This window comes from Suillus plorans, assembly GCF_016647745.1.
Source record: "Suillus plorans strain S12 chromosome Unknown HD556scaffold_38, whole genome shotgun sequence".
In the NCBI taxonomy this organism is placed as follows: domain Eukaryota; kingdom Fungi; phylum Basidiomycota; class Agaricomycetes; order Boletales; family Suillaceae; genus Suillus; species Suillus plorans.
This window is the reverse complement of record NW_024537422.1, coordinates 245,961-259,098: the sequence shown is the minus strand read 5'-3', so window position 1 is coordinate 259,098 and position 13,138 is coordinate 245,961. Positions and strand designations below refer to the sequence as shown.

The 13,138-nt window shown below is 49.2% G+C and overlaps 2 protein-coding genes across 2 annotated transcripts; one reads left to right on the top strand and one right to left on the bottom strand.

Annotated features, from left to right (window-relative positions):
• Window positions 1-1,769: 1,769 nt before the first annotated feature.
• On the bottom strand, window positions 1,770-3,317 carry HD556DRAFT_1381389 (uncharacterized protein). The gene is made up of 4 exons (XM_041303258.1): window positions 2,606-3,317; window positions 2,529-2,547; window positions 2,445-2,468; window positions 1,770-2,367 (listed from the first exon to the last, which is right to left on the bottom strand). Exons 1-4 carry the CDS (start codon window positions 3,149-3,151, stop codon window positions 1,913-1,915), a joined length of 1,044 nt encoding a protein of 347 aa, XP_041158857.1. The 5' UTR covers window positions 3,152-3,317; the 3' UTR covers window positions 1,770-1,912.
• Window positions 3,318-3,654: 337 nt separating this feature from the next.
• Window positions 3,655-6,835, top strand: HD556DRAFT_1519986 (pyridoxal phosphate-dependent transferase). The gene is made up of 11 exons (XM_041309143.1): window positions 3,655-3,718; window positions 4,706-4,821; window positions 4,877-4,945; window positions 4,998-5,110; window positions 5,160-5,279; window positions 5,333-5,597; window positions 5,651-5,713; window positions 5,768-5,907; window positions 5,962-6,073; window positions 6,130-6,248; window positions 6,314-6,835. Exons 1-11 carry the CDS (start codon window positions 3,705-3,707, stop codon window positions 6,635-6,637), a joined length of 1,455 nt encoding a protein of 484 aa, XP_041158856.1. The 5' UTR covers window positions 3,655-3,704; the 3' UTR covers window positions 6,638-6,835.
• Window positions 6,836-13,138: the final 6,303 nt, after the last annotated feature.

Below are 13,138 nucleotides of genomic sequence, written 5' to 3'. Positions count from 1 at the left end.
GAATCAGCGTCCCATATCATTTGTGGTAAAATGCACGCCACCCTAGCTGGTTCAACTGGGTCAAATAAACTAGGAGATGATGGTCCATGGATGAACATATACTTAGGTAGATGATCAGTGAGCAGAATTGAGGAACGCACACATGACTCTAGATTCGTCCACACTGCCCACTGGCATCCCTCGAAGCCGGGAGATAGGACGGCTGTGATGAGTAGAAACAATGCATAGTCGTAAAGACGGAAGTCCCTACATTTTGACTGGCTGCCCTTCCGCCTCTCTCCTGTATCAAAGGAAGGTTGATTGGGAAAGGCGGAATCAGTGCAAATACCGTGCTCAAGTGAAAGTATTTATTGGATAGACATCTATAATATTGTTATAAAGTTCATTCAGGATCGTTAGTGACATGGGACGGTTGGCGTTTGACGCTTGCCCGCCTTTATTTGTACATGTTTGACATGTCCCTCCCCATCGAAATTCTCTGTCCTCCGACCCCTCGGCTGAGCGCTGCCTTGATCTTTACCTTCCGCAATTCCACCATCCTTTGGTGGTGAATCGAACAACGAAAGCCAAGCGATCACTCGTTATGCCGTGTCTGAGACAACCTGAACGAGTACGTTGGGTACAACATTCTTCTGGGACAAGGATGAGTATCCCGGTACCGCAAGTATTATTGGTGATGAGCATGTTGGCTGGTTGGAAAGTTTCATGACAAGAGGTGTCGAGGTGATTTGGTGTATTCAAGCTATCTGGCACTTGATTCCAAACTCACAGGATACTTATGCGCCCATGTGCTCAAGATCTGCAGAGAATATGCATAACTTTTGCCATATCTCAGCTCGCACCAAGAAATCACTGCCTTCGCACTCATGTCTCAGAAGGTCTGCACGCGTTCACTATCGCAAGTCATGTTGGAGCGGTGTATCCGCGACTGTGTGCCTGCGTATCGCCAGCAAGGCAAGAAAAAGTGGTCAGAACCACTACGCTACGACGAATAGCTGACTAATCTACGGTGCTACCCGGCTGCTACTACCCCTAGCCTAGGGGTCCCCTACTCCAATGTTCACATTTGTACTTGAGCCTATCACGGGAACTGCTCACTGTTTCGTCTGCCGATTCAGACATCAAACATCAATGTCCCTGTTCTTACCTCGGGTGTCTATAAGTCTTCGCTCGAATTGTGGAACGTTACGCCCTACCAACAATCCCCAACTTTACTAACGAGTCCTGACGACCTTTGGTTCAGTATGACCTTGGACGCACATCAAACAAGATAAATCCCTGCATTTGGGCCATTTCTCGCAATACAGAACCTCACACGAGCCTGACAAGCTTTTTTTACTTGCAGGAACAGCCATCCCCACCTTAGTGCATATGCTTCCGACCCCGCGATCTGTACGAGTTGTGACATGAACTTTTGCCACGAACACCATTGCGTTTCGAAATTTCTCGACGTCACAAATAATCTCACTCACATTTATCTGTTGCTGGCCAATGATATTATCGTTGATATCCAACCTGCAGAGGTCCAGCGTTGTGTCAGTTGCTTTGCGTTCTATCCCTTGTTAATTCATGCTCGGATCTGTAGCCTCGTAAGATCTGCACGACATTCGGGAAGACTGATCAACGCCATAGTGATCGTGATGAGTATCGACGATCTCCGGCCAAGCGTGATAGGGCTTGGGCATCATTCTGTATGTCCAGAATGCATTGAATCAAGTCCTGCCGCTGGTCGGTTTCACAGAATCTAACATCAATTTGCGAAACATATACGATGTAACAGTGCAGTTTTGAGCGAGATTTGAGCTCCTGGTACAACAAAATTTGTCCGACAATGACTATGTGTGAAGCGACAAGAAATAGAGATACAACAGTGACTGAAAGGAAGAAGCAAACGCGGCAAGTACACGAATAATCAACGAGCCTCCAAGACCACGTTCCATCGTTCCAGCCAACCCCTCAGCACGAGAGCAGCCTCGAACTCGAGCATTAGCCTCCGTTTACGCCATCCCTTGACGCTCAGTGCGTCGACGCACTGTTGTCTTGCTACAGGATCGTACGTAATCTTGGTTGATAGTACAGCGAGCGCATCAGCGTATACTGCTGATGTGTTGGTGAGGGTTGATAGTTTGAACTGTGGAGTGTCGTTTATTGTTGCGAGGACATCAGACAGGCGGTGGGGGAGACGGTGGGCCAGGAAAGGGATTACGCAGAAAATATGCTTCGTGCTGAGAAAAGGGATATGATTGGAGAGGGAGGTGAACTCCAAAGTGGTGCGGGAATCTTGGGGGAGCTGTATAGTAGCCATGTGCGTGAGTGGATGGTTGTTGAGGTCGATGATGGTCCCATAGTCGGTGGAGGGTGGTGGTGCTGTGGCGAGTGGGTCGGTCAGTCCGTCGAGATGCCCTTATGCTAGTGACTGCAAGATTGGAATAATGAATATTTACCATCAAAACCCTTCGTGTTGTCTTCTGGGATGAGTATGTATGCGTTGGAGGTGAATTTTTAAGCGTAAGAGCGCATATACTCACCTGAGACGTCTGCGCGTAACTGATGGACGGTCGTTCAGCACACGCGTCAGTAACACACACATAACATGGACACGCACCATTCGGTCTAGCCATTCCACCCACCACTTCCACTCGACTTTCAGACTGACAGAACAGCCATATGCACGAACACCCTGATCTATCAGGTCCTCGAGATCATATAGAGGATCGCGAAGCTCGATGACGCCATCGCAGACGTCTTGCAGGAGCATGCCTAAAGGTACAACGATCCTAGATCCGGTACGATGATTGGAAGCATGGTTGACGAGCTTGATGTAGCGCGCGGGCCAGAGAGAACAGCTTGGGACGATGACAGTTTGGAGAGCCTGGAGGGCCGTGCGGGCGCGTTGAGAGTCCTTCGCGAGTAGGCAGAAAGGAGACGTGGTCCAGAAACGGATGACAAAAAGTAGTGCTAGGATGATAGCAATGAGGATTGATTCGAGAGTCTTGCAGTTCCAAGAATCGTAGGACTTGATGAAATCGATGGTCCGGCCTTTGATGGCGATGAGCAAAAAACGGATTTGCCGAAAGTATTGATAGTGCACGTTGTACAATCTGCCGAACTGTTCAGGAAGAGACAAGACATGGAAGACGTGGATTGACATGGTGATTCACGCGACGAGGGGGATGTGATCAAGAATGAATTCTATTATTAGACTCACGCTGGGCTATACTTGGACGTTCAAATTCCGAGTCAAACGTGCCATAATTATGTAGGATTCATTTTAGGCGAGGAGGTAAAATGCATTGCGAGTGTCTTGCAATTGTGACTATCCTATGGTAATGCAATATAATGACACGGCCGTGGTAGCCTGAGTACTTATCTGTTACGGGCATGGCGGGCATCGCGGTCGTCGCGGGCACCTTCTTTCCATATTTCGGGGTGATGCGACACTAGTGTACTTGCTGAAAATGAACTCGAGCTATGGAATGGTCCTTCAGCAGTTATTTTGCGCATCATATTATTACAGACTCGCATTGGAATGCATACTTCAATGGTATCATTTCAGAAACCAGAATGCACAAGTCTGAAACCTGGCCGCGGCCTGGGACTCGGAAGTTGGAACAAGTACTATAGATTAGTCTTCAGTAACACAGTTCAAGAGAACGATAACCAAGTGACTTTATATTAATCATGTAAAGTCCTTTAAAGCAGCGATGCAGAGTCCAGAGTACTTATGTGGCTAGTAACAAGCATCAGTGAATTGATGACTCCTTGAATTTTGAAATGGTGGGGACTGCTATTGTACTAATTAGTATTGCTACCGCGCTGCAACACTATAGATACACGAATCAAATTTATTCATGATGAAATAGATATCGATTGTGTCTAAAACATTAAGGGAATGATTTTGCTCGTGGGTCAACTGAAGCCGTAGCGTAGATTTGAAACGTCACGGCAGATACCGCAGCAGTCACAGTGGCGCAGCATGCCTGCTTAGTAGGGCATATTGTTTCAGACAACTTTTCAACTCGCTTCGACTGCCAATATTTCAGCAAAACCACTGAAATGAACGCTTGATATAAACGTGTTACGGACACTTACGAACGCTCACGACTTCAGCGCTCAGCTGCAGTACTTAGCGCACTCATGCAATTGGGTGTAATAACGACTAAAAAGGTGCGTGAGCCAACCCTAGCTATATTTGGTTCCCAGAAACTTGAAGCTCCTCAAAGGCTCGTTTCTGGATTCTGGGTTTTTAGATTGGCGAGCAGGAGGTCTCTTTTAGATGTCGTGAAACGCGACGCCACTCCCTTCCGCATTCCATTCGGCCTAGCGATAACCGAAGACCCTTACTACTTTACAGTATAAGTAGCCCATGTACAGTCCCTACTAGCAGGCAATAATACCTATCGACGTCTCACTTTCGCATTCGTCATCCAGTAGCACTTTCATTATTTCATCAATCGTCTCGCACTCAGCACGTTTCCTATCATATTGCTCTCGTTCGCAATCCTCTGACTCTACAGCGCATATCTATCCCACAAAGCGGTCTACACACCCCTTCGCACTCACAATACTTCGCAGGTTCTTACAATCACCTGTTCCACTTCAAGCCAACTCCTACCCAAGTAACAATTTCTCATCGTCATGAATGCTGAACAGTACGTTCTGCAAGTCTCAGACTTTGACCTTTGTCATATCTGATATACCCAAGATTCCGTAGAGCTGGTTATCAAGCCATCGATAGGATATGTGACTACCATCTCACCTTGAGGGATAGACCTGTCTTATCCCAAGTTGAGCCAGGGTACCTCAGAAAGGCGCTCCCGTGTGTGTATTTTTATTTATTTTGCCTCGCACTTGCTTCTTACCGTCACGAGCGCAGCCTCCGCCCCCACTGAAGGCGAGGATTTCCAGCTCATCGCTGACGACTATCAAAAGTACATCATTCCTGGTACTTGACTCTGACTATTGCACAAATTGACCTATCTCATTCGGACTGACAGGCCTGACACACTGGCAACACCCCTCATTCTTTGCGTACTTCCCTACATCAAGCACATTCGAGGGTATACTCGCTGAACTATACACATCTAGCACGTCTAACCCTGGATTCAATGTACGTCTCTCTACTGCAACGCTCCCGCTATCTTTGTAACTTTCTGCAGTGGTCTGTGAGTCCCGCATGTACAGAGCTTGAGGCTGTAGTCATGGACTGGATCGCTCAATTACTTGGGCTTGATGAGTCGTTCTACAACATCTCCGAGGTCGGCGGCGGCGTCATTCAGGTCTGTTTCTCATCTCTTCATATCGCTAATTTATACTAATTGTCATGCACTAGCCGTCAGCATCTGAATCTGCGTTAGTCGCCACTGTCGCTGCACGTTCACGATACATTCATGAGCACCCTCAGGTAGCGATGGAGAATCTCGTGCTCTATACCACTACCCAAACACACTCGCTTGGGAAGAAAGCTGGGCTTATCTTAGGTGTCAAAGTGCGCGCACTAGGAGTCACAGCTCAAGATGACTTTGCATTGCGTGGAGATACACTCAAGGTCGCATTGGAGGAGGATATGAACGCTGGGTTCCACCCTTTCATCTTGAGTATGTTCTTCGCATGGATAGCGGTCTCAAAATTCATTTTACTCGTTCTGCAGTCGGTACTGTAGGGACGACATCCTCCGGTGCTGTCGATCGGCTCGACGAGATTGCTGATGTCGGTGCGTATACTGATCATGTTATTGAAGCTCCTTAAGTTTCCATTTTACGCGTAGCAAAACATTACCCCTTCCTTTGGCTGCATGTCGATGCCGCATGGGCAGGCGTTGCATTCGTGTGCCCCGAATATCGCGAGGCATACCAACTTCCCGCCATCAATAGTTATGTAGATTCTTTCTGCACCAGTTTCTACAAGGTTTGTTTACTCCTATTTTGTGGCATCGGTCTGGGGCTCATCAACCTTCTGCAGTGGGGTCTAATCCAATTTGATGGCTCTTGTTTGTGGGTGCGGCACCGGAAACATTTTACAGACGCACTAGACGTTACACCCGAATTTTTGCGGACAAAGTACGGAAATGCTGGTCTGTTTATAACTGTTATAACTGTTGGCCGTTGCATAAACGACGAATTTGTATAGGCACCGCTATCGATTACCGCAACTGGCAGTTAGGCCTTGGCAAACGGTTCCGATCGCTCAAATTCTGGTTTGTTCTTCGTGCGCGGGGAGTGAAAGGCCTCCAAAAATACATCAGCGACGTACGTCAACCCATTTATTATCATTGTCCTCTAACCCATACTGGTATTCGGTCCTGTCTCGCCAGGGTATCAAGTTGAACACCAAGTTCGCACAAAGCATATATGAATCCGAGTTATTCTCCGTCGTCACCAAGCCTTCCCTTGCCATGACAGTCTTCAGGCTTTCACCCAAGTCCTCTCCTCAACTCAGCACTCCCGAGCTAAATATTTTGAATCGTGCTTTTTATGCACGGCTTGCAGCACGGAATGATATTGCGCTCACCCAGACAGACTTGAATGGGGTGTTTTGCATTAGGATGGTAATCGGGGCTGAAAAGACTTTAGAAAGTGATGTCGACCGCGCGTTAGCGTTGATGAAGTCTGAGGCGATGGTTTTGTTAAAGAAATGAGAGGGGATTAGAGGTCGCAGAGGTAGGAAGACGGATGTGGTCCCATTTCACTCCCATTAAAGATATACCTATTTTACTTGTAGCGTAGCAGTGCTGGGAAGCGCCAGTCCCCGACTTCAACTTCGGCGTTCAAGAAATGACGATGGATTGGTAGCAAACAGTTTATTGATATACAACAAACAATCGAGTATGTACAGCAATCAGACACTTCGTGAATCAGACGCAGCACCACGAAATTCACAACAGTATTCAAGTCAGGCTAATCATCATCACATCAGGAAAATGCGAATGTCCTGCCAATGTTAGTGCTGCCGTGGTCCGGTTCGGTCCGGTTCACAGAGGGTCGAGCGAGAACCAAGAACTGGACCTAGGTCCGGTTCTACCAGACTCAACGAACCTCGAACTGGACCTTGGCGAACGGTTCAGAATGGTCAGGTCCGGTTAATTTCAGGTTCGAACGTGAACCGAACCAAATTTATTTACAATGAGCAAAAAAAAACATAAGTAGGTACTCATAGCTACACATCCAACTACACAGCTTCTGCCTCGACTGTTGCAGAAACATGGCCATTCCTATACGCCGCCTTTAACAACTGTAATGAGCCAAACGTGGACGATGCGAGTGCATTGCGTCGCACGGTGGAGGTGATCCCTCCGCTTGAGCAGCGCATGAGTCTGAATGAGCCATGTTGAATATAGTGCTTACCTGCTGAGGCTTGCACATTTTATGTGCAAGCAAATCAGACAGCCGGTGGACAAACAGCCGGTGGAGGATCGTAATAGCATCGTAGGGTGTTGGTATGATAAGGATCTGGGCGAGGACATGGTCATTATGAGCACAACACTCACACTGTTCAGTTTGAACAGTGCATATCATGACTTACCTTGTCAATGAGCCTCTGCATTTGACAGAAACAAGTAAGTATCGAAGCTCGAGAATCCTTGAGGCCAAGGTGAATCATCAAAGGCAGTGTCAAAACACGCTTCGACAATGCGACAGAACTTCTCGCGGTTCGGGGTTCGGACCGGTTCGGGGAAGGTTCGAACCAACATAGAACCGTTCAGGCAAATGGTGGACCGTGAACCTCACTCAGGTCCGGTCCGCCCCAATTCATGGACCACGGACCGAACCAAGGAAGAACCTGACCGTTGGTCAGGTTCGGACCGTGGTTCTGGACCGAACCATGGCAGCACTACCTGCCTGTAGATATTTTGGCGCGAGCGGAACGAGGCGACAAGGACTAGAACAGAAAAATAATCTCAGTCGTTGCAAACGGACTCTTTGTATATTTTAGTATGTACCTAGAACAGAAAAATACTAGGTACTTGTTAGCTTTTGAATGTACTAAGTGAAATAACGAGCATGTACATCTCAGTCGTTGCAAACGGACTGAGATGCTTGAGCGGCTGCACGAAGCCTTTTATCATACGGTAAAACTCGGAGAGAGAACATATACATCTGAAACATACGTATTTGACACTCGGCCGAATGACGACGCTCGATGCATTCGTACCTGGTCCGATGTCACTCACTCCTGCATCTCTTCCGGCTCGGCTTCGGACTTCAACACTCCCCCTCGAACGTGATCGAGGCTCATGAGGCCACAGAGCCTTTGGAGGCGTGGGCTAGGCAAGGCCTTCGTGAAGGCGTCAGCGACGTTGTCGACAATAGATGAGCTCGAACACTCCATTTTTGACGTGCGTTCTAACGAAATGGTAGCGTAGGTCGATGTGCTTGGTTCGGGAATGGAATTTGTTGTTGTTGGTGAGAGCTATGGCTGCTTGATTGTCACAGTGTATAGGCGTGGGGAGTTCGGGTGCGTCGTAGAGCTCCTCTAGGAGGAGTTGAAGGTACAGTAGTTCACGGGCTACCGTCGTCAGGGCTATATACTCAGCCTCCGCCGTAGAGAGAGCAATCAGAGGTTGCTTGCGTGCACTCCATGCGACCGGACCACCGTTAAGCATGACGACGTACCCCGAGACAGAGTGATGATGGGCCTGCGATGCCCAATCCGCATCTGCATAAGCTTCCAGCCCACCTCCTCCACCTCCCAGCGTGATCCCATAGTCAGCCGTCCCCTTCAAATACCTAAACACCCGCTTGGCAGCCTCCCAATGGGCTACGCCGGGATTGCGCATGAATTGCGACAAGGTCGCCACACTGAACGCTATGTCCGGTCGCGTGCTTGTAGCCGCGTACATTAAGGACCCTATTGCGCGCTGATAAGGCACATTTTTCATCCCTTCGGCCTGCGAATGAGTGGCTGGGGACTGAGCGTCAGAGAGAGTGGTTCCAGTCTCCATGGGAGTGTGTGCTGTCTTGGCGTCGGTGAGGTTGAAGCGTTCAAGGATAGTGTCGACATATGCGTGCTGAGAGAGAGTGATGGTTCGTGCCATACGGTTTCGTTGAACCTTAAGGCCCAGGAGCCAATTTAGCTCTCCAAGATCTGTGATTTCGAAGTGTTCTTGGAGCTGCGACTTGAAGGACTCGATGTGACGAAGGTAGCGAGAGGTGACAGCCATGTCATCCACAGACACGGTAATGACGGTATGTTCGTCGTCTGTGCGCTTGAAATAAATGGCCTGGTCAACTTGAGAACACGTGAATCCAAGTTTATAGAATACTCCTGCGAGTTCCTCCGCCCATTCGTACCCTGCCTGCTTCAATCCTGGTAAACTCCTCTTCAGCCTCAGCACCATCTTCTCCTCCCCCTGCTTCAAGTACCCCGGGGGCGCCCTCATATATATCTCCTCCTTTATTTCGGCGTAAAGGTAAGCACTCTTGATGTCCACTTGATGCACTTCCCAGTCTCATTGTGCCGCCATGGCAAGGACCGTTCGTATGCTGGTCATATTCGAGGTAGGAGCGAAAATTTTGAAGTAGTCGAGGCCGTATTGTTGACGCTGACCGTTGGCTACCAGGCGTGCTTGGAGCTTCAACTTCTGGCCGTCGGGGCCACGTTTTGTGGCTAAGACGAAATGACAAGGAATCAAGTTAGCACCACGCGGTAAGTCCACTACCTCCCACGTGCCCAGCTTCTCAAGCTGACTAATCTTGTAATTGATTGCTTCCTGCCATTCTTCGGCGTCTGGGCCACTCAAGGCCTGACTCAGTGTTGGTTCACCCACTGCGGCCACAAGTGCGAGATCCTGCCATCGGGTAACTTCTTCTTCTTTCTTTCCTTCTAACTCCTCTTCCTCCAGGTGGGCTTGTGCCTCGGCAGCAAGGGTGGCTGTTTCCCCATTGTGAAGATCGGCATAATAGCCTAGAGGGGGCCGTACTCTAGTAGTCCTGGGCGCCAGGTGGAGTTAGCGGTGGTTGGCATGGTCTGGCAGGGGTTGAAGGTGGTTGGGGAGTAAGCAGGTACGTGTTGGTTTGACGGTTCCTGGACGTTAACTTTTGCTACAGGGTTGGACTCCCCCTTGGCCAGGATACCATCCGCAACATCGACACTCAAAGGTATGAATGTTACGTTTCTTTCAACAGAAACACGCCTCTTACCCTCCCAATAGACTCGATACCCCTTGCTCTCCCCATCCACACTGACAAACTTGGCTGTCTCTGCCCTCGAGTCAAGCTTCCCGGCGCTCTCCACATGTACAAGAACCTCGCAGACGAATTCGCGCGCTTGCGACAGGTCAGGACGCCTACAATGGACAAGCTCATAAGGTGTGTGTCCAGGTATCAACCTGGATGGGAGTCTGTTCTTTAACCAGACAGCATAACTGACGGCCTCCGCCCATAGGAACTTCAGTGCACCTCGTCCCAGCAGCATAGCTCGTGCATGCTCAACAAGCAGTGCGGTTCAAGTGTTCCGCCACCCCGTTTTGCTGAGGGGAATCGTGGACAGTCAACTCTCGCTTGGTCCCACTCTCCTTCAGCAACGCCTCAAACTCAGCACTGAGGTATTCGCCTCCCCTGTCCGACCGTAGCAGTCTTGACTCCAATGCCATGTTGGGTGGTAAGTCTGGCTTGATACTGGCGATACGCGTCAATGGCCTCACTCTTGTGTTTCAGGAACGTTACTGACGGTTTCCCGAGAATAGTCGTCGGTGAAGGACATGTAATAACGTGTGCCTCCGAGGCTCTCATTTTGCGCCGGGCCCCAAAGATCGGTATGTATTATTTCACCATATCCTTTTGCCCTTTTGGTAGCCTCCTTGGGGAAAGGGACTCGTGCTGATTTCGCTTTTACGCAGGTGTCGCAGAACTCCGGATCAGTGGATGCGTCCACGTCCAAACCCTCCACAAGACCCTCCTTGACAAGATGCTTCACAGCTGATTGGGAGATGTGCCCTAGGATGTGATGAGCTTCGCATAACGTAAGTTTTCCTTTTGCTACATTCGCGCACTCCTGCTGACGATTATTGACACTGTAGAGACCTTCCACTTGCGGGATTTCCGCAATGACCTTTTGGTTGGGCCCAGGTGAGAGTATCTTGCACATATTTCCCTCAAAATGGACTGCTAATCCGGCAGTGGTGATCCTATTCGTGGATATGAGGGTAAATGCCATCTTGGGGGCATAGAGGGCGCTTTTCAGCGTCACGGAGGTACGTGTGGCTCCCAGTGGTAAGTCGATCTGGACATCCCCGCGTCCTATAGCACTGACTGTTGACCCGTCAGCGGTATGAATGTCCTGCGGTGGGATGGAGACGAAATTGGAGAACTTGGCGCGGTCAGGGCAAAAATGAGAGGTAGCGCCAGAGTCCATGATGGCTCCTCGTCTGCTTACAGGTACGTCAAGATTTTTTGCTATAGCTGCTAAATCTGACGTCACGAATGCGTATTCATCCTGCGTGCCAGAGTGTTTGGCTGCATTTGCACCTTCTTTTGGGCCGCGCGTTCCCTTCCGCTGGGTCTGTCTTGGACCCTGTCCCTCCTTCCCACCTCCCGCCCTCCAGCAATCCTGCTTATAATGGCCCTTTCGGTCGCAATTAAAACAGGTGATGTCTGCCGTGGCCGAGTTAGAGTTGTGCAAGGTGCGAGGTTTGTTGTTTGTAGACTTTGCTGATAGTGCAGAGTTCCCCCCCTTTTTACCAGGACGACGTTCGGTGAGCATTCGATGCTCATATTCCTCACTGACGACGCTGATGAGTTCATAGGGAGTTATGGGTGTCTGTGTGACCCTTGCTGCTGCATTTATCGAGGACAGCAACGGCCTATAGGATTCTGGCAGGGAGCCGATGATAATCGCGTAAAAGTCACGATCCTCGACATCCGCGCCCATACCGGCCAAGGATTCGCGCAAGTGGAGGAGCTCGCTCAAGTGACTCTTTGCATCTCCACCCTCTTCGCATCGCAGATCTTGTAATCGGCGCCTCAGGTCGATTTGGACGAGTTCGGTCTTTCCTTCGTGGATATCCCGAATCTCTTCCCATATTAATGCAGCGCCCTCGAGCTTCTGCACGCGCAGTAACAGTCGATCCGTGATCGTACTGAACATCTGCTGCTTAACGAGCGCGTCCTTTTGGAAGTGCTCATCTATTCTGTTGTCTAGGTCGTCAACCTCCGCCTGCGTGGCTGTGGAGCCATCGGGCTTTTCAACAACGCCTGTCTTTGCATCCCTTTTGTACGGGACGGGTTTTACTGCACGGCTGTCGACGTAACGCATCAGACCTCTAGCACCGATCGCCGTCAACATGCGTTCCTTGTAGGTTATCCAATTGCTGCCATCTTCGGCTAACTTTGGTATGTTGAATAGTGCGGACGTGGTGCCGGGGAGCGCAGAGTCAGTGGCCATGTCAGGGCTCATAACCTGTAGATGTTTTGGCGCGAGTGGAACGAGGCGACAAGGACTAGAACAGAAAAATAATCTCAGTCGTTGCAAACGGACTCTTTGTATATTTTAGTATGTACCTAGAACAGAAAAATACTAGGTACTTGTTAGCTTTTGAATGTACTAAGTGAAATAACGAGCACGTACATCTCAGTCGTTGCAAACGGACTGAGATGCTTGAGCGGCTGCACGAAGCCTTTTATCATACGGTAAAACTCGGAGAGAGAACATATACATCTGAAACATACGTATTTGACACTCGGCCGAATGACGACGCTTGATGCGTTCGTACCTGGTCCGATGTCACTCACTCCTGCGTCTCTTCCGGCTTGGCTTCGGACTTCAACACTGCCATAGGCAGCTGTTTCCTATGATAGGTAATTAATACATTATAATGACACTATCGCCTGGCGTACTTGATGTTCATGATTTAACAATGCGGCCTCATCCTCTGAGGAGCTCAAAGTATTCCTGGCACGTTCCAAATGTCCACTGGAAAGCCTGACCGTCCATCACTGAATAGAAGGTAGCTCGCTATGACCTGATGTCGATTACATAACATCGTCTATCAAGGCGTGGGTGTACATAGCTCGACACCACATTGTAAAGCTGAGGGCACTTCCGGCAAATTATGTTTTACATTGTAGAACGCAAACTCTTAGACTGCACTTCTCTCATTCTATATCTATGACTTACAAGGGGCAAGTCATTTTGTCACAAT